The 21,801-nt window shown below is 48.1% G+C and overlaps 1 protein-coding gene and 1 long non-coding RNA gene across 7 annotated transcripts in view; one reads left to right on the plus strand and one right to left on the minus strand.

Moving 5' to 3' along the window:
* Window positions 1-1,165: 1,165 nt before the first annotated feature.
* The window catches only part of ZFAT (zinc finger and AT-hook domain containing), a 202,908-nt gene continuing 182,272 nt past the window's right edge, over window positions 1,166-21,801 (minus strand). For all 4 annotated transcript variants that reach the window (XM_063079198.1, XM_063079196.1, XM_063079195.1 and 1 more), the window contains one exon: window positions 1,166-2,078. In XM_063079198.1, coding sequence (XP_062935268.1) covers window positions 1,839-2,078 — 240 coding nt within the window. In that variant the 3' untranslated portion in view covers window positions 1,166-1,838. The remainder of the gene's footprint in view (window positions 2,079-21,801) is intronic.
* On the plus strand, window positions 9,997-19,977 carry LOC134363614 (uncharacterized). Of its 3 annotated transcripts, none has more exons than XR_010021763.1 (4): window positions 9,997-10,148; window positions 10,422-10,543; window positions 18,011-18,155; window positions 19,592-19,977. It is a non-coding gene; the product is annotated as an uncharacterized LOC134363614 (long non-coding RNA). The 3 variants fall into 3 exon arrangements; XR_010021762.1 differs by having other exon boundaries at window positions 10,425-10,543; XR_010021761.1 differs by lacking the exon at window positions 10,422-10,543 and having other exon boundaries at window positions 18,014-18,155.

Consider the following 21,801-nt stretch of genomic DNA (forward strand, 5'->3'; position numbering starts at 1 on the left):
AGGGCCCAGGTTCTCCGCCTCCAATCTGGATGCTCAACCATCCCAACACAGACCACAATGACGCAGGGACAAGAGGACTCTTCCTGCAGTACCACCTAGACCTCACCCCAGGTCTATCAAATGGCCACTGTCTCCCCAGGGTTTAGAGAATAAAATCAGTGTGCACCATCCCGCAACCCTGTTCTTCTAGGATCTGGCTTCTGGCTGACCTTCCTGCCCTGCTCTGTAAAGCCACCCCCACCAAATGGAAATGCTCATCACTCACCGTTATCCCCCGGGAATAAACCCTCCCTGGGGTGAGCTCCACTGTTAGTCTGCTTTGAAATCCCCTCCCTGCTTCCTCTCACCCCTACCCCTGCAAGTACAAAGCCCATCTAGTTGACAAGGCCCTGATCACAGGCCACCTCCACCAGGAAGTTTTCCTTAACTTATCCGAGGTGGGCAGTGTCCTTCCTTTTAACGCCAGAAGCACTTCCCCCCTTCCTTGCTTAGGGCAAGAAGTCGCCTTCCTTCTGGTATTAGAGCCCCAGCTTTTGAGCTTCTCCCAAGAGGTGCCCTCAGGCGCTGCTGGGTGAGGGCCAAGTGCACGGGGCTGTGAACTCTGCCCTCCTCAAAAGTGCAGCTACCATTTCATCTGTCTGTACATGCACATGCTTACAAACCCCCCTGAGTTTCTCAGAGGAAACATATATTGACCTCAGCGAGTCAAACAGTGGGTGAAGATGTGAAGGGACCCCAGGCCTGGGCAGAGTGTAGGACTTGCCTTCATGCCCTCGGAGCTCAAAGCCATGCACACAGCAGGGGCTCAGCATCTAGAGAATTTATCAAGAGCACCAGACTGGAAATCTTAGCCAAATGATACTGTGTCATGAAGGTTTCTGATTGTCAGTTCACTGCTCCTCCAAATACAAAGTGACAAGAGGGCACCACTTCCCGGCTGGTGGCAAACCAAATGCTGGGTGGCAGGAAACAGAAAGTCATTAACCTCCAAAAGTGGGTTAATGAGCAAACCCAAGTGCTTTCGAGGGGGAAAGAGCATCATCATTTGCACTTTAAGGGCCTGGGTCTTGGATGGGGTGGTTCCATGTGAGGTGCAAATCCAAAGTTTCAACTTGGGAAGGGGAAACATGAACAATCCAACCTAAGTGAAGAACAGAAGCACCTGTCAGGCAGAGAATGCTTTTATTCCACCCCTCACCTCCTTAGAATGGGAGGCAAACAGGGAAAGTGCATTTTTCTCAAGAGCAAAAAAACTCCAAGATGGTAAGATGTGACCCTGTGATGGGGATGAATCATGGTTCCTTCAATTGATACCTGAGGAGGGTGGGACTGTGTAGACAGAGCCAGGACAATCCCACCGACCTGCCCCAACCTGCCCAGAGGTGATTCCAGAACTTTCTATGTGATGACTGTCCCCCTTTCACCAGACTGCACAGTGGCCCCACATGAAGATTCGGCACCTAGATAGGGTCAAGGAGCTGGGGAAGTGATTAAGGGAAGATGTTGATGGGGGTTGGGAGTTTCTGTTTGAATCCTGAAGCAAGGGGTGATGCGGTGTGGGGCATGTGCAGGGAAGTTGACGCTGAAGGCTTTCCAGAAGCAGACGATACAGGGTAAGGGTGTGTGTGTGTCTGTGCTGGGGACAGGGGTCCTGTATTGCTGGTGATGCCGAACTCCTTGCCCACCCAAGGTAAGACGAGGAGGGTTCCATCTGGGCCACCAGGCAGGAGGGCAGAGGACAGTGCCATACTGTGGGCCAGGCAAGCTGGAGGGTCTCACACTTGGGTGACCAACAGAGCCCAGCTGCCCCACCCTTGGCTGTCACTGCTGCATGTTCCCTAGAGTTCCTGGGCCAGCTGCTCTGCAGGCTGCTCCTCCACGGGCTGCACAGCCTCCTGCACGTAGACGATGAACTCCGAGGCCTCTCCACCCTGCGTGTAGACGGTCACTGTCTCGATGCCCTCCACGTCGTCAGAGGACACCACCAGGTGGTGCTGCTCAGCCAGCTCCACGGAGGCCTGCTGGAGGGTCTCCTGGATCATGACCGTGTGGTTGGAGCTGGGCTCCTCATCAGTGACCTGTGGGAAGGCAAGAAAAAGGTCACGCAGGTCCCACTTCCAAGTCCACCAATAACGACGAAATCACAAGTACAGCTTAAGGAGCAACCAGCACGTCCCTGGAGCTTGTCCATACTGCACATAAGACTCCAAAAATGCTTTTGCTTATGCTTCCCCATTTTTGCCTCAATGAAGCAAAGCAACACAGTCAGGGCCCCTCAGCTGTGGCAAATTGTGGAACCCAAGTTCAAACCCAAAGCTCAAACTCTTTTCCTGGCACCAAGTTATCTTCCAGGGCTTCCAAGAGGTGTGGGTTACCCAAAGAATGAGGGTTGGAAGGCACCGTGGGGGTTATCTACTGCAGCAACATCAGGGGTGGGGTGGGGTGGGGGAGGCCTGGGAATTTATAGCTGGTCCACTTAGTGGTGGTAAAGAGGCTAGGTTTATTCTGGGTTCTCTGTCTTTTCCCACACTCTGGAAGCTCAAGTCTGTGTATGAAGTTCAATATCACACTAGAAATGAGCAGACGCCCTCTCAAGCCTGACTCTCCCCAAGTGTTATCTGTCAAAACCAACACCTTGACTACTTAGGGAGTAGGCCTGTGATAGAAACTCATGGCCACAGCTGGGCAGGAGAGTCCTCGGCGCATCAGTCAGTGGAGGCACCTGTTGAATTCTACAGCCAGGCCTTTCTCTGTAGCTCCAGCTGGCAGAGTCCAAGCAAGGGCAAATTCCAGCTGCTGTGAGTGCCCCTCATCCCTGACTATATCAGCTCTGGGCTGTTTTTTCAATAACAACTATCTTTGATCTTGAGAAAAGAAATAAGACACAGGAATGATTCAGAAAGAGTTGAGACCCCAGAGCTGCAGAAATGAGTGAAGGGGTAAAAAACAAACCCAGGAGGAAAGCAAAAGGGCCTAGGATTGATTAGCTGGAGGATGAGAGAGTCCTCAACTCATGGAGAGATGTCAGAGAGACCCATTCATTTCCAGGTGGGTCTGAACAGCAAGGTGGAAAGGCAGGTGCTTTGCCCTGCACTGACCCAGGTTTTGAACATCAGCTCCACCACTTATTAGCTAAAAGGCCTGGGCAAGATACTTTTCCCTACAGCCCTCAGTTTTCTCATTTGTAAACCAGGAACTAAAATGCCTACTTCAGAGGACTGCTAGGAGAATTAAAGAGATTCTGTATGCAAAGTAGGTGCCTAATAACATCACTGCCCTTCCAATCCCTTCATTTCTACACTTAACAACACTTTCTTAAACACCTACTACCTGGACGGTATTGTGGCCTGTCAGTTATTCATTCATTTAACAAAACTTTTGTCATTTTATCAGCTACTACTAGACTGTAAGCTCCATGAGGACAAGGGCCGTGTCTGCCTTGTCACAGCTTTCCCCAGAGCCAAGCTCAATATCCAGCAAACAGCAAGTGCTCAATACTTGTTGAATGATGCACTAGGTGTCTGACACCATGATGGCTGCTAAGGCTGCAACACAGTGGACAACCACAGTCCCCCCCCCAGGAGCTCAGAGTCTTCGGGGCAGGCACAGTACAGAGGGTGCGACTGGACTGCAGAGGGTGTGATTGGACTGCAGAGCTGCAGAGCCCAGGAGAGTCTGCAGAGTGCAGGGCAGGTGGGGCTGTCAGGGATGGAGGGGGCTTACCGGAGGAGGTAGGGGATGGGTTCCAGGCAGGAAGGAGAGAAGGGGCAATGACTCCCAGGCAACGTGAGGGGGGGGGGGTTGCTCAGGCAGCCTCCACAAGCTCCTATTTGTGACACTTCTGACCCCTGTCCCTGCTCATGACTGATACTGGATGGCTTCCTACTCCCTGCCCCATACATCTGTCACATGTCATGTTTCCACACTGTCTCTGAGGATGGCCCAAGTGGCTTGGAGGGTCTCATTCCGAGCTTGTGATTATTCCAGTTGCTGTTAGCAGGAAGAGCTAACAGGTGGGTCATATATAATTCAGAGAGAAAAATGGACAGGGCACCTCCAGGGTGGGCTTCAGAGGTTCCAAAGTTTTGGATTGGAAAGAACTTTTAATTTGAACTGATACAATTCACCAGAAGCTCGAGAGCTTTTCTGAGTAGAAACCATTACAGGTTGAGCATCCCTAATCTGGAAATCTGAAATCCAAAATGCTTCAAAATCTGAAACTTTTTGAGCTCAGACATGACGCTCAAAAGAAATGCTCACTGGAGCATTTTGGATTTCAAATTTATGGATTAGGAATACTCAACCAGTATGTTTTCTGCAAATATTTCAAAATCTGAAAAAATCCAAAATCTGAAACACTTCTGGTCCCAAGAATTTTGGATAAGGTATACTCAACCTGTAATACATTCAGCCTGATTTGTTTTTTCAAAGTGAACCGAGACCTTTTTTTTCTTCTTTTAGTGTTTGTTGCAATTTCATTTAACTAGAAAAATGTAGCGTGAACCAGGACTTCAGAAGTAAATACTGATTTATTTCACTTGGAAAGAGAGTATCTGACAGAAGACTGGGAAAGGGAAGGGAATAGGCAACAAATCTTATCTCCTTTTAACTGTCAGTAAATTCTACACAAAGGAAAGGGTGAGAGGACAGAGGATGATTTATGCCAAGTCCCTAGGACATCAACTCTGCAAACAAGCCCACCACGTTCCAGATAAACAGACGACAAGACAAATCCGTGATATCAACCAATACACAGGCTTTAAGACATGCTCTGGGACATGACGCCACTATTTGGACTAAGGATTGTCTAAGCTGACGCCTAAAATGAGAACGTATTCACTGACAGAACTTTTCCACTGACAGAAATTCCGGCTAAAAATTCCTGTCCTTTTAGCAACTCTATTGGCACCACGCCCAAGTATTATCAGGGCTAAAATTACTGCCAAGCACGAGGACAAGCGGGCCCTGGCCAGGCCCTTCAGGAGCCGAGGCTGCAGCCTCCTGTTCCCGTGGCGGCATGGCGGGCACACACTGAGTTCTCAGGGCCAGCAGGAGCAGGAGCTTCCACTGTGACCGGGACCTGGCCACTGCCCACAGACAAGGTGGAAAGCAACGTGCTTGGGCTAAAGGTAAACAATGTGCTAATTAACTCTGTGGCATCACAGGCTGGGGGCTGCTTGTGGAAGGCGGCAGTACTGGCACAGAGGGCTGTGGTGGTAAAAGCTATGGCAGACAGAGAGAAGACAGTGAGAAAGAGCAGCCATGTGCCCAACAGCCCCACCATGGCCACCGGTCACCTCCCAGAACATCACCACTTTTCTAGAAGGCCTGATGCTGTCCGACGCTGCTGATTCTGACCCAGCTCTACTCCCTGAGCTGCCCTTTTGGCTGCTTCCACAGCATTCTGCTGGGCTCTGCTCCCAGCCCTCCCCCAGATTCCAGGACCCCACTGCTCTTCTTCTTCCCACCACAAAACCCGGAGGGCTCCTGGGTCTCCATCCTCGACATCTGCCTTGGGTCCCTCGCTCCTTGGGCACTTCTGCTCCTGAGCTCCAGACCAACACCTGTCTGTATGTGGGAGCACTCAGGGAAGTTTGTCAAATGACACACAAACCGGGCTATGCACAAGTCACAGGAGAGAGGGAGTGCTGGGGCAGAAGTGGCAGATGAGGCCTGAAATGAAGTTGCAATCAGATCTTGAAGAGCCTTGATCATCAGCTGAGAGGTCGAGCTATTATTTTACAAAGACTTTGAAGCATTTGAAAAAAGATTGCCCTGTGTCATCCCATCTGTGGCCCCTCATGAATCAAAACTTGCCTAACATGGGAAGACTCACTCAGGATTATGCTTCTCTCACTATCTAAATATTTACGTTAATTTGCTCATATTTCTTTTCCAAATATTAAGTTTATTTAAAGACAACCCTTTTTCCATTTGTTTTGTTCTTTCTATTTCCAGCTCCAGGGCTTGTCCAACAGAATCACCACTAAATTCACCCGTTAATGATCAGAGTACAATAAGGCTTCCAAATATGATCATCTGGCCTTAATTCACCAGAAAGAATGGTGCAGGCAACGGGAAATGGTCACTTCACAGAAGTCCTGCAAAGAGCTCGCTTCTTGAACAGCACAGGTAGAACGGGGCTGCATGCTGCTGCTCTATCTTTTCTACAGAGCAGCAGAAATATACCTCATGACCACCCAAGGCTCCTGCCTGCTGCTGGGCCCCGTCTATACTCTCATGAGCTTTCGTGAGTGGCTCTGTCAGCCCTGAAGATGTTGCCTGTACAGAAACCCTAAAGCTAATTTGTGAACATTATATAAAGAGCATTAACAAGGGGTAGCATGTTGCTTTACAGAAGGGGCTTATGAGGCTTTCTGCAAAGAGCCCACGCCCTTCACACACCTCAAGTGTTATGTGCTCACACTGTCTGCTTTTATGCAGTTTCTACAAACCATGCACTTGCTTTCCTGCTCCCAGAGAGCCCAAGGTCTACTCAGCCCCTTGCAGTTTATTGAACACTCTCCCATGCCTCATCCCAGTTATTCACACACAACCTCTTGTGGCTTGAACGTTTCTGTTCCCATTTTACAAATGCAGACACTGGAGCTCCAAACGGCCTAGTGAGTCATCTAAGGTCAAACAGATCAGGGCCGGCCCGTGGCTCACTCGGGAGAGTGTGGTGCTGATAAGGTCAAACAGATGGAAAGGGGCAAAAGCTGGACTTTAGTCTGTATGACCGAAGTCCAGAGACCTTCCTAGTGGGTGTATGTGACAGTGACTAAAGGTATTACATGTCACAGATTGATAGGATTAAATGATGGCTCTTTATGCATCCCAATCAATCTAAGGCTGGCTGGCTGTATAGCTCTCAACCAGTCTCTTTGTTCAAAATGATCACTCTAGTAGCTTAATCTATTAGCACAGGCTTAAAATTGTTCTCTGCAGTAGAAATAATACGGTTTTCACAATGCCATTACCCCCTAAGATGGGTACTTCATTTTCCCCAAATGCTGTATCTAGCACATCTTTCAGCTACATTATTAGCAGCATAGATAGCTTCATAGAAAAAACTCAACCCATGGGACTGTACAAATTGTTCACTAAATCAGGCTCTGAGTTCTGCAGTTCTGCCTGCCTCGAGTGTTCTGGAATCTAGACTAGATCATCATCAGAACCTGGACCCCTTTCTGGGCTCTATTCAGGCTGAAGAGCAGCTTCTGTCGAGGACGCACCTCTTCTGTGGCACCAACCCTTCACTGTCCACTCGCTTAGAAAGCATCGCCGGGGACTCTGCTGTGTGCCAGGCAGCCAGCACAGCTCTCATGGCCTCACTGTTTGCTTTTTTCCTTCTCCCCCGGCTGCCCTGCCTTATCCTCCTCCCCCAGCTCTCCTCCCCATTTTCATTCTAAAAACTACTCCTAGCAGGTGAAGCTTTCTCCCTCCCAACATTCAAGAAAATCCCAGAAGTCCCCTAGCTCAGGAAGCCCTCCTTAATGAAGACACGTCCCCGTGTCACTCCCACAGTACTATGTGGATGCCCTGCAGGGCTGTTTCATACAAGCTTTGCATTACAGTCCGTCACTGCACAGAGCTCCCCACTGAACCAGCAGCTTCTTGGGAGCAAGGACAGCCCTGGCTCCTCCATGCCCTGCCCAATGCCACACTCTCAACAGGGATGTGGTAGGTGTGGGTGACATCTCTAGGATTTCCCACGTGCTGATAAAGAGAACCATCTGGAGCAGCCACAGACTCCAGGTCCAGCTGCTGCCTTTGTTTCAAACTTCATCTGACAGGAGCCTGCCCAGATGACGTGAAAGTGGAGAAGACATGTCCACGGAGAAGAACCCTTTTGGCTCCAAAACTCCTGAAGGTCTAATCCCCCTACTTCATGGAAGAAGGCCCAAGGTTCAGAAGAAATAAACTGCCCAGGAACACAGTGCTGAGAGCAGAACCCAGATTTTCTGATTTTTGATCTGCAAAACTCCCCACCCTGCACCAGATGACCTCACACCAAGCCACAGAGCAGTTTGGTTATCGGGAGAACACAGCAAGAATGTCCAGCACCACATGGCACCTGGCCCACAGGTAAGCCCGAAATGAATTTTTCCTGGAATTATTGAGTGAACAAAGAAAGCAGCAAACATAATGACATTGAAGACATATCTGAAGACAGCTCTGAGGCTCTGAGATTACTTGGTTTCCTTGCTGCTCAGAGTTGCGCAAACAACCTGTAAAAATAATAAGCGCTAGCTGTGTGTCAGATGCTGTTTCGCATTTTACATATATTGTATTTAGAATTGATGACACCCTAAGAGTCTTAGTGCCCCAGCTTTAGAGGAGAGGGGGACTCAGTGGAGGATGAGAAGCCACCTCAAGGGGCTCTGCACACCCCAGCATGCTCACCTTTCCATCCCCGCTGGGCCGTGGATAGCTCATGCAGGCGATGCTGATCCCCCAGGCCTTTGATAGACACAGCATCACCATCAGCCACAGCACAGGGCTCGGCCAAGTGCTGGAGACACACACCCTCTTTTTGATCCCCCACACTGGAGCTCAGCACAATCTTTTTTCACACTTCTACCTCTTTAATAAGAACACAAAACACTGATGAATTCCTCCACCGAAGCACCCCAGGCTTCAGAAACAGATGCTCACAAAATCACCCAGAGGCAGGCAGGGACAGGGACCATGACCCCTCCTCTGAAAGCACGGCCCACTCCACTGAGCAGTGCCCTACGCCGTCCTCAGGAATCTCTGACGCTGGCCAGGAGAAATACAGGAAGGGGGGTGTCCTGCCAAACAGGAAGACCATGGGGATGGCAGCGGCCCATGGGGAAGCCTGTCCAAGGCTGCCTCTGTCTTGACCTTGAGCGCATAGTCTCAGGACAACACTGACCTTGAGCACGCAGTCTCCCCACACCTCTTGAAACACAACCCCCAAACACGTCATTCTGCGTGGCTGACCACACCAACGACAACCCTCCACAGGACTCACAACAGCCCCAAGACACGTTCAAGGACATCAAAACATGACAAACAACGACTAATTAAGAGAAGAAAGCTGAATCTCACAGCTGAATCCCACAGAGGCAGCGATGAGAAAAGGGAAATGTTCTTACTAGCTGGGTGTTTAAAGTAACATTTTAAAAAACTGCTGCTGGAATATAATAAACAACACACATTTACATCACACCTTTTACCCATAGTCCTCAAAACACCGTACAAAGAACTTCCTGAGTTCCCGCATGCCTGTGCCAGTGCGGGGGCCGGCTTCAGGCCACATTCCCATTTGTGATTTCTGTCCCAATGGGGCTTTCATCAGGCTAAGTCAAAATCCAGCACATTACTCGGGCTTGGTTCTCAGCACATAAAAAAAATGATGAATAAAGGAAGATAAATAAAACCTCTGTTGGCTCTAAAATGAAAAGAAACCAGAACACACAAAAGGATAGCATCCATTTAACGCGTGTTCAGTTTACAACCCTCTGGAATGAAGCCGTCACCAATGCACCTCCATTTAGATGCTGCCCACGTTCTCAGCGCCCTCCCGCAAGCCTGGGACCCCCGTCAGGCACTGGAGAGATGACGACCACCTTCACTCTGGGAACTGTAGTTGGAGAGTCTCTTTAGGACAGGGTTTTTCAGGAGAAGAAGCTTCACACCTTCATCTCGGCCACTGTCACCACCACCACTGGGAGGTCATCTCGCTTCAGGCATTCTTCATGTTTCAAATCTATTTTTGAGTAAGTTGAACCATGTTCCTATTTATAAAACCACGTCTTGGGGAATACCCCTCTCTCAGATGTCATTAATGTCCTTGAAAGGGAAGGCACCTGGGACTGTGGCCCAGGAAATGAACAAAGAGAGAAGCCACTATTTATTCTTCTCTGGTCAGCACCCTTACTGTTCTTAGGATTAGTTCCCAGGGCCTGCTGGGAGTTGGTCAGACATCCAGCCCTCTGTACTTCAGGGAAAACAGATAGGACTCAGAACGCCACCAGGAGAACACAGCCACTGTCGAGATTGTTAATGCACAGCACATAATGAGCATCCATGACAGGCAGGGCTTACCGAGACCAGACAAGGGAGAAGCAAAGAATCCAAGAGCCAACCCCCCATGAGGAGACAGACTAGATGCAGTCAGTGTGAGTACGTGTTCACGTATGTGAGTGCGCGTATGTGAGTGCGCGTACGTGAGTGCGCATGTGTGTGTGCAGGGCATGTGGGCACATCGCTGTGTGTGTGAGGGTATGGTATGTATGTGTGCATGTCTATGGGTGCGGTATCATGTTTGCATATGTGTGCATGCGTGTACTTATAAATATGTATGCATATGTACATGTATACGGGTAGGGGTTTGGCTTTGTGTCTGTCCCTACACTTGTGGCTGTACTGCTCTCTCCGTCTCTAAATCTCAGCAGAGGCCTGCAGGTAGAAGAAATCTCTCTGTGCTCACACTTCCTACTCCACTTTCTCTGTCCGTATCTACGACACTACTGGCTCCCGGCATCACAGTCACCTCTCATGACAACCTCAGCAGGTAGGGCCCGCACAGTTTACGCAATCTTTATGGGTCCCTTACCTCGTTTCATTCTCATATACCCCATGAGGAAGGCAGGGCAGAGAGGATTCCTATCACATCCCTTTGAGAAGGGGTGGCTCGGAGAGTTTAAAAGATTCCTCAGCTAGTAATGGGTGATTCTGGAATCTGAAGCCAAGAAAAGAGCCCCCAAGGCCCACAGTCCTCCTGTTTCTCTTTAATCTTCTCTAGCTTCCTGTCACACTCAGGATGAAGCCCAAGCTCCCAGCTGGACAGCCAAGGACCGTTCTGCCCTGGCTCCTGCCTGTCCCCTCCCCCCACAGTCAACTCTGGCTCTGAACACATGCACTCTCTCCTACCTCTGAACTTCCACCCTTGCTGCTCCCCCTGAGTGACATCCACACCCCACCTCCTTTTCCCTAAGATCCCGTCTTGCCCTTGAAAACTCAGGTCAGTGCCCTCTCCTCTAGGAAGCCCCCCAGGCTCCCTGAGCCAGCGCTCCCACACAACCCCAGGTTGGCTCCTGTCATACACCAACTTCACTGGATCACAACCATCATCTTACACATCCCTGAGAAGGCGCAGCCCCGTCGCTTGCTCTCCCCTGCCTTCCTGGAGCCTGGCCACACCCAGCAAATAGTAAACAGTGCATCCCTGCTGTTGAATGAGTCACTGGAAAAAAGAATGCAGAGGGGAAGTCTGCTAAGAGATGTGCTGAACCTGATCAAACCACCACGCAGTAAGGAGCAGCTAACAGGAGGGCAGGTGGGAAGAGGCCACAACCAGGACTTCCCCAGGAACTGAGCACACACGGGGACAAGAGAAAATCACTTTAGAGAGTGAATGAAACGAACTCCATGGGGCACAGACTCAGTCACTGTGGCTCCGGTGGATATTCTAATATGGAAGAGTGGAGGCCTGGCTTCTGAAGGCACCTCTCAGCATGGAGTGCTGCTTGATGGGGCCTCACATGGCTAACCAGGCTCAGCTGAGCATTTCCTCAGCCACCATTCCAATGAAGTTGGCAAACAGGCAGGCTGGGGCCAGAAGTGACTAAGAAACCAGAACATGGATACAAAACAAGCTTTGAAATCAGGAAGAGGTATGAAGGACCAGTGCTTGCTTTGTGCTGCTAGCCTCAGTTGGCATCAGGGGACATGCAGTTACGTAACATAAGCATTTGCTTTACAAGACAAAAAGGCAGTGGCCTCTGTGTTTGGACACCTCTTAATGGCGAGCCATTTATTGAATAAGCCAGCTCTGACAAGCCACCCACTCTCTGCTTTGGAATGTCACATTTCACACATGCTAAATTCCCATCCATACTTCAGATGATTTCTGGGCTCTCTATTCTATTTCACTGAGACTTTAGTATGTGTCAGATGCTTCTGGTGGAGGCTGGAAATAGAGCCATGAGCCCAGACACGGTCCCTGCCCCCAACAGGCATGCAGTCCAATGGAGGAAATGGGTAGGGGGGCTTATCCTGGGTTGCCAGGGTGGGGACCAGTTGGTGGTCAGGCATGGCTCCCTGAAAGTGATGACTCTGGTCTTGAACACAGCAGGATTCGCAGGAGTCAGAAAAAAGAGATGGGAAAGAGTGAGCTGTCAGAGAAAACAACATAGAAAAGCCCATGAATGGCCCAATGCGTGTAATCACAGTCACTATGGCTGAAGCACAGAATGCAAGAGAGGAGGAGATGAAGAAAAGAAAGAAATGGCTAAAGAGATCATCGGGAGCCAGACATGAAGGATCTCACGGGGATTTTCATTTGACTTTGAAAGTAAAGGGTGCCTTTCTTTATTGACAGGAGAGAGGCATGGTCAGCCCTCCAAGCCCACTGCCCTGCTGTGCAGAGGGTAGGCTTGGGGGGCGAGCAGAGGAGACTGGCAGGGAGCCCAGGGGCAGGCTGCAAATCCACATAAGAAGATGGCGGCCTGGATGTGGCAAGCGGACATAGGATGGAGGATGCAGGATGCCCACAGAGTAGCATCTGTCCATTGTCATGTCCCATTCCTCCTCATCCCACTCCAGTCAGGCTTTATAACACTCCCTGGACTTTGACCTGAGTGCCAGTGCCAGTGCCTGCCATGCCCCACCTGGCCAGCCCGACTGTCCTACCTCAGTCTGCGTCTTGCTCAGCCTCTCGGCAGCTCCTGGCCCTCCCCTGGTCTCTTTCCCTCGATCTCTTTCCCTCTGTCTCTTTCTTCACTTGCTCCCCTGTGCAGCTCTCTCCCACCACCCTGGATGCTCCCCCTCAACCCTGGCTGCATCCCCCTCCTCTCCTGGATCTCTACACAGTGCAGTACCCCTGCGTTCCGTCCCCCGACCTCTTCTCTCCATCTACATCCCGTCCCTCCATCATCTCAGCCAGTCTCTTGACTTCAAAGATTGTCTTTAGGCTGGTGACTGAAATTTATACATCTAGCCCAGACCTCTCCCCTAAAATTCAAATATGCACAGTCATCTCCAAGTTAACAGAGATGAAGTACAACTACTCACTTCCTGCCTATCCAACCTGCTCCCCTGCCTCGTCCTCTTCTCAGTAAAGGGCACCACCATTCGCCCACTTTCTCAAACCAAAGGCTTAGGAATCATCCCTGAGTTTTCTCTCACACACGCTCCATGGCCAAGTGGTCAGCATAAGCAGTCAGCTTTACTGCGAGAAAGCAGCCCACGACACTCCAGTTCTCCCTCCACAGGACCACCCTGGCCTAAGCCTCAACTGCCTCCCACTATCTGACACAGAGGTCTTAAGCAATTTCATATGCATGTGGATCAGTGTAAAAATCTATACCTCAGCTTACCACCTAATGCCACAAATACAGGGTAGGACAAACTGGATCTGACAGTGGTGCACATGAAAGAGGTACAGGGGCTTGGTGGTGCCTGGATCAACGTGAGTAAATGGTGAATGTGGCCACTGTAACAGCTTTAGACTGCATTAAGAGAGGGACAAGGTCCCAGCCCAATCTCTTCTCAACTGCCCTCAGCTTCAGACCTCATGTGAAGTCCATGCCTGAGTCCAACCTTGACAAGGACTAAAGACTCATCAGACACCATTCAAAGAAGGCCGACCAGTTTCAGAAAAATGGTTGGGGAACTTGGGGATGTCTGGCCCACAGAAGAAAAGATATAGGGCCAGAAAGATGACTGTGTCTTCAAACACACAAAAGGTTTTCATGGGCGGGGGCAGTTAGGCTTCTTGGTGGTTGTGGGGGAGCCAAGACTGACAGAAGGGGCCACAGAACACGGCTTACTGCTGTCCAGAACTGAAATACTGAGCTCCCCACTGCTAGAGCCATTCAAAGAGCTGCTCCAAGAGCACCGTGCTGGGATTCCTGCTCAGGAGGAAGGTTGGATTTGACGACCTCTAATTAGGGGTCTGTTCTTTACTCCTCCTGTACTCCTAAGTCCAGAAAGCAGGAATTTCTACCTTTCAGAAGTCTTGAGAAAGCAGCGTCTGTCTTTCTCCCTGCTCCAACTGGAGAGTCTGGAGAAAAGCCACATGCCCTCAGCTCGGCCTCCTGTCTGTCTCTTTGTCTCCCCCATCTCAGAGTTCTCCTCTGTCACGTATGAAGCCAGGGGATTTCAGAGGCAGAACCCGCCGACCCTTGCAAAGATGTATTGGAGAGCTATAGGGGTGGGCGACAACGCATGGCAACGTCCCACACAGTCAAGAATGTTCCGCGTCTCACATGACTTCCAAATTTCCCCCAGTCACAAGGATTAAAAAAACAATAACAACAGTTCTATTTATGATGATCTGAACCTAGAACCTAACTTTCACTTACATATAAACACAGAGTACTTTGCACTGTTTTTCTAGACATAAAACTACTATTTTATAGCAGAGTAGTATTATCATTGTATAGATACGCCACATTTTCCTTATCCACTCATACTACTCTGCTATAAAAAAGAATGAAATACTACCATTCGCAGCAACATGGATGGACTTAGAGAAAATCATATTAAGTGAAATAAGCCAAACACAGAAAGAGAAATACCACATGTTCTCACTTATTTGTGGGAGCTAAAAATAAATAAATAAATACACAAATATATAAATGGTGGGGCAGGGGAAGAAGACACAACAATTACAACAATTACTTGAACTTGTTAAGTGAACAGATACGATGTAGACGAGGGGGAGGGGAAGGGGGGAAATAGGAATGGGTAAAGGGTCATGAAAATCAACTACATTATATATTGAGAAGTTAAAATAAAAAATTTTTAAAAATTTTTTTAAATTAAACTACTGTTTCCGTTGAGGTAGGATTGTACTTCATTGTGTTTAGAAAGCCCTTCAGCATTAGCAATGCTGCTTATGGTGTTTGAATCACCCTCAAGACCCAGTTTTCTCTCAGCTTATGCTTGCAGCTGGTGCCCCCACAGTGGGTTCTGTGCTCAGGAGCAAACACGTGACTGTACCATGTATCTGCTTTATTCTACTACTGCGGCTATAACAACTACCACAAACTTAGCAGCTTAAAACAGCATGAATTTATCATCTTACAGTTCTGGAGTTCAGAAGTCTGAAACAGGTGTCACTGAGCTAAAATCTACATATTTGCATTCCTGGCTGGAGACTCTATGAGAAAATACATTTTCTTGGCTTTTCCAGCTTCTAGAGGCTTCCTACATTCCTTGGCTTATGGCCTCTTCCACCTTAACAGCCAGCAATGGCTGGTGGCATCTTTCTCATGATGTCATCTCTCTGTTCTGACTCTTCTGCCTTCCTCTTCCCCATTTAAGGACTCTTGTGATTACACTGAGATGACCTGTATAATCCAGGATAATCTCTCTATCTTAGATTAAGCTAATTAGCACCTTTAAGGCCCCTTGCTGTGTAAAGCCTTATGTATGTGCAGGTTCTGGGGATGAGGACCTGGACATCTGTGCGGGTCACTGTTCTGCTTACTACTGTACCTTAGTACAGTCATAGCTAAGTATTAAGATACTCAAATTCTTATTATTTTACTATAAATAACTTTCTATTTACTTATTATTACAGGTAAGTCGTGTATGTGTAGGTATCTATGAACTTCATTTCGGGATAATAAAAGGGGGGTTGTGCAATATTTGTTGTTCACGTGAGCGCTGGGTCTATTGGGCTGAGATCCCATGTGCTGAGTCAAGCAACCTGCCTTGCTGTTTGTTGTCCAGCTCTGCCTGTGACTAGACAGCTAAATGTGTCCACTTCATCTCAATGTCCTACAGAGCTGCTGCTCTTACTACCATCTGACTGACTCATGTCTTATTTCTCAGTTGCTTCCGTACTTTGACATCAAAGGGAGGGGTGTGACTAATTATTTCCTCCCAAATAGCCAACATCTTCTAAGGTCCTACCCCTCAGAAATTCTCAGGTTCCATAATATGGTAAGAAGCAGAGGGCTGCAGGCAAAAATCCAAATACAAACAACAAATAACAAGAATGTAAAAAGAACACTGCCATTGATTCTTTCACGTGAAATATTCCCCATGTGTGTTTAAGCTTTGGGGAAGGAGCCTTATTTCCTCCAGTGATTAGGGTTTCACTCACTGCTTAAATTTATAATCAAGCAATAGCTTCTTCTAGCATTCTCAAAAGGGGGACTGGCAGGTCTATTTTACAAGGTTAACAAACAAGCACATTTATTTTCAGAGCCCTAGGTTAAGAGTGGAGTTGTACAGATCAGAAACAAAGAGAAATGGTAAATACAATCCTGAATTGATAAAGGAAAGAAAAAGTATAAATAAGTGTGGTTTGTAAAAAAAATCATAAATTTCTAACTCTAGAAATATATATGTATGTACAGAACTAAAAAAGGAGATTTACATGCAAGAAACTTGTGGGAACATCAAAAGATATTCACAGGCAGGAAGAAACCATTCCATATATCAGTGAAGATTTAAAAGCCTTTTAAAAAGGAAAGAATGCATGGGAAATGAGCAGGGCTGTGACTCACCCCAGCATCGGGTAAGACATCTTTCACAGAGCAAGGCACAGTGAGTCTCCACCTTATTTTTCTTCTGGTTGGAAGTAGACAGCAGATGTTTGTCCTTTCTGAAAATATAGATCCCATGTGCACCCAAAGCCTAAGGTGTAAAAGCTGCTGGACAGCCACAGTCACTGCCAGTCCCCTACATGTGTCTCCTGAGTCTCTGCCATACTGAGCTCACAGATGGCCAGCACAGCTGTGACCCTGCTTCTTAGGCTCCAGGCACAACAGAGCTCTGTTACAAGGGAGGCACCACCTGCAACACGGACTTGTCCACGCAGGTCCCCTGGCCTGAGGGGAAGGGGAAGGGACAGCTCTCTCCATCATGAAAGTGGAGTGACATGGGGGCCTCCTCCTGGCCTCTGCCATGGAAGAGGATTAACAGGCTTCTGTATTGGCCAAACCAACTCACTGGGAAGTGAAAAGAGGACATACACGGCTGGAACACCTTGTACTTCTCATATGTCTCAGGAGTCTAAGCACAGTTTAGTTTGGTCTAGATAATCATCTGACTAGGAAAAAAAAAAAAATCCTTCTTGTACAAATTGTGATAAACTGGGAGAGCAACATGGCCTCTCATAGAGTGTGTGAGAATTAAGAAAGATTAGGAGGTGACGGGGCAGGGCTTGGCATAGGGTGGGTGCACAATGCACCATATGCACAACTGCTACTGGGTGCCAGTCCTTCCAGGAGGAGGAATCTGCCACCCAGCCCCACCTCCCAACTGAGCTGGGGTTCCCACATGCTTGAACTGTTGTCCCCCGTGTGCTTAGCACATTCCTTCCACGCCATGTCCAAATGTACTTGGCATACAGTCAGTGCTCAATAAATATTGAACTGCATTATTCTAATGTGGACCCTAGGAGATATTTTAAAATAGACTGAAACAGATCAGAGCATATTCATAGTGAAAGGGAAGGAGGGAGGCAGCAGCTTCTTACTGTCTGTGACTCTCTTCTGATATTTAGACAAGTTTATTGTGATAACACTTTTCTTTGTTGACCTTTAGGCACAAGTACACTGAATTTCTACTTTACTTTGTGCCAGGCACTGCATGGGGGCTGGACATCATTGTCAGGTGCCTCCCACAGGAAGGCATATCCTCCTTACAAAATGCACCCCTGCTTGGTAATCCCAGCACAGGTGGCAGCTCCCAAGGTCGGGCAAGCCTTTCCCATTTTCTTCTCACCAAAGTGCCCTCCGCTGCAGTAGAGGAGAAGCTCCCTTTGGGTATTCCTCAGGAGAAAAGTCCTGCAGCCGCCTGAGTCTCACATGACCCTAAACAGCCCTTCTTTCAGGCTCCAGTCTTTCTCGCTTCTGGCCGTGATGTCAGCTTGACGAGCAGTGCTTGACAAGGACCATGACTGGTCCCCTGCCTTTCCTTTGCCACCCTGTGGATGCCCTCTCTGTGCATGCTGGGAAGCACTTGGCTTCTTTCCCCAGAGAATGCAGACTCCCCTGACTCAATAATCTGTTTCCTCTAGCAGTTTCTTTCCCTGTCCTTTGACACAAGTGACCTGAAGCCTCTAGAAACTCCAGAGGAGCCTTGCCGGAGAAGGAAAATGGAGCTGGCAGGAGCCACACCGCATTCCTCTCTGGACCGCCACAGAGCCACCGCCCTCACCCAAGGTAGAAAAGCCAAACTCCCAGGGATAGAGTGTTCATATTTTCAAAAATATGTTTATCACAGCAAAGCATTAACCATCAAAATCACTCACCAAACTTATCGAGGTAAATTCCTTAGCAGCAAGCATACATAAGAACAGAAATAGAAACTGGCAGTCCCTTCTTCTCACTTGGTGCACCAGCGCAGCAGCTGTGACATTCGCCCTGCTGGATGGGACGTGAACAGTCTAAGCTCCAACATGGAAACCCCTTCCCGTTCATCAAATCCACACACCCCACATTTGTTTGTTACTTGTACCTCTCTGAGCAGGAAGATCAACTCAACCTCGACTCTCGCTTTTCGCCTGGTCTCAAATCTGTGTGTCATTCTTGCTCAGAACCCCTTCTGCCCACCTTTACTCTGTCTTCTATGTGAAAACTGGATCTTAGAGCAGCAGAAGGGAAAGTAAGGAGGCCAGAAAAGAGGCATCTCCACAACCCAGGAGGGAGACTGACAGCTCAGAGCAGCTTCTCAAACTCTAACATGCACAGGAAGCAGCTGGGGATTCTGGTGAAATGCACCATCTGATTCAGCAGCTTGGGGCGGAGCCAAGGACTCTGCATTTCTAACTAGCTCCCTGAGGCTGATGCTGCTGGCCTAGGGACCACATCTGAGTAGCGAGGGCTTAGAGGAAGGGGTAGCTGTGCAGACAGAGGGGCTATTTGAGGCACACTGTGGAGGGGGTGGGGGCACAGGACATGCTGACAGCTCAGATGTGATACAAGAGAAGCAGGGAGGTAACAGTGACTCCAGGCTCCAGCGTGAACACTGGAGTGGGGCATGTGCCACCTACCAGAGGGGAGAGTACATAAAGAGGGGCAGGGGACGGGGCGGGAGAGAGCCAGGTGCTCTTGTTTAGGGGAATTCCTTGGGCCAGGATGGAGGCTACTACACCAGTGGGAATAAAAAAGCAAGGGCCAGCCTGAAGCAGCACTGTCCCAGGACAAACCCAAGGCAGGCCTGCTTCACATCTCCTCCTGATGGTGGCAACAGCTCTGGCTCCTTCCCACTAGGGCTATTACAGCCCTGGCCTTGGCCCCAAACCTGAAATAGACTAAGTGATCTCAGCCAGCAAGGACAACTTCCCAAGGTGAAGAGAGGACAGAATTCAAATAAAACCCACCTGTCCTGGCCAAGGACACAAGTCAGGCACTAAGCAAACAGTAATAAACTCAACAGTATTAAAACTCAAATAAAATGGGATTCTACAAACAGCACCAATCAAAGCTGAAGCTTCTTCAGGCATGATGGTAGAAAAATGGGGGCTTAGGAAAAGGAAGAGAAAAGAGAAACAAAGTTCAATAGATTAGTGCACTTGGGTTGGCTGAAGATGAGTTATATGGAAAAAAGACACCATAATGAAATACAGAAAAACCTTTGTTCTCTATTTTTTTTTCAGACCATTTCTCATATGGCCACAGATATATCATGGGACATATTTTTACTTTTCAAATTTCACCAAGAAATGGAATTTTCAGTAACTACTATGGCATAAGAGGGCTTAGCAAGTAATAAAAGAGCTCTGAAAGAGGATGGCATCAGAAATCATACTAGAATCAGAAATCTCTGAAAGAAGTTTTATTTAAAACAAAAGAAAAAAATATTCAAATGGCACCAGGAGAAGAAAGGCCTACAAAAGATAAGCGTTGGCATTAAATGACAAGAGAGAGTAACCCTCTGCCAAGAAAGACCCTGAATGAATTTTCTGTCTCTGAATCTACATGCTGAAGGTCACCGTTCAGTGGCAGCAGAATAAATGCCCTATAAGGAACGTGAAGTATGAAAATATTCTAAGAGGCTACCTGTGTGTATAATTAGGAACTTGATATAATTTAAGATGGCAGAGGCTCAGGATCAAATTATTCTGCAAAGTTCTTTAGGCAGGAGCCAAACCTCACCCACCAAGCAAAGCGTGCAGCTGAAAAGTGGTTATCATGGTAGGGCTATGATAAGGGAGGAAAAAAGCCAAAGAAAGTCATCAGTGAGACTTTGGTATTTAACACAGATTAAAAGGACTGAGAATTAAAAGATAAAAGTCAAATCTGGATTGCAGGAATCTATTAGGAATCCCAATCGTATGCCTGGGAATCTAGCACCAGATCATCTGAGGGCTTAGGAAGCACAATGGATGCATGTGCTCTCGGTCCCTGAGATACTCAACAGATCTGATTACTACAAAGGACACAGGTGATCCCCCTGAATTGGCTTTCCAGAGGCATTTGAATCCATCATGACTGTAATTACTCTGTAGAGTCAGGGAGCATGGCACAGTGTGACATCCCCATCACACAATGAGGGATATCAGAAAATACAAGCAGTGCAGCAGATAGAAACAGCAGTCACTATCAGTTCTTTTAAAATTATATGTGTATATATTCATAATCTTCTAGGAAAGATTCCTTAGATGAACCACAACAATGACAAAGGAAAAGAAAAAAAAAACCATAAAAGAGAAAGCAGAGTAAATGTTACCACTGAAGATGCTAGGGCTTCATTATGGTGCAGGAGAATAAAAATCTGCTTTTATAATGTATCACACATGCACAGGCAACATGAAAGGAAGTCAAATGAGGCTCTGAAGGGGAAAGGTGAATGGAAAGAAAAAGACAAGCCAGCCAGTGGCTCCCCTTTTATCTCCCCCACCTGCACTGCGTTGAAGTCACACACAGATTTGTTTACAGTGTAAGTCAAAAAAGTGCCTCTGTGGGAACAAGAAAAGGAAGGACTTCATTCAATCCTTTTATGGATAGGATAAGAGGAGAGATCAGAACTCAGTGCCACTCTAAGACAATTCAGACAGCCAGTATCTCCTACACCACGATCTTTAAAGGGTCAGAAGAATATCTCGTGCCAATGGGGTTCTTCTGTCAGGTCTCCTGCTTTGTGGTTATAATCAAATTAATGAGACAGAATGATTGTTTTAAAAAATAATAACAAAAATAGATTTTGATGCCTCACATAAACCACTCTCCAGATCTCCCTCCCCATTATTTTGCCACAAGTCTTATGGAATGTTCAGCATCCACCCCAGAGGGGAGGAGGCGGTCTTGGGCTCTGCTTCCAGGTGGCTCACAGGGCTCCAGGCTTCTCTTGAACCTGAGGCTGCACTGCAGTAGTCCCATCTGTGGAGCAGCTTCTCCTCACCAGGTGCCCTTGTGCAAACGGACAGTGAGAAAGGCGCCCAGATCACAACAGGAAGACCAGACGTGCACTTCCTTGCAAATGGGCGACTGGTGTTATGTGATCTCCATAGAAGTAGATTGCATTTCCCTGCAAAAATAATGAGCTGCAAATAATGAACAGCAATTCCAATGCTGGTGGGCAACAGGCATGTGTCTTCTAGCCAGAACAGCTACTGAAACTGCCTGTCAGACCAAGCGTGGATGCTGAGCCCACCAGCAGCTCTGCCTACCCCTCTCCTCACGACTGACACTTCCTTCACTGCAGCCTCCTGTGCCAACAACCACAGGAGTGCCAACAACCACCCAAAGATGACAGCCATTGCGTGGAAGCAGCTGGGATAAGAAGGGTAGGTTGACTTACGCAAAGCTGAGATTCCTGACTTTTTTTTTTTTTAAATCAGCAGTTAAAGTATGTGGGAGGAGCACT

Source organism: Cynocephalus volans, chromosome 15 (genome assembly GCF_027409185.1).
Source record: "Cynocephalus volans isolate mCynVol1 chromosome 15, mCynVol1.pri, whole genome shotgun sequence".
NCBI lineage: Eukaryota > Metazoa > Chordata > Mammalia > Dermoptera > Cynocephalidae > Cynocephalus > Cynocephalus volans.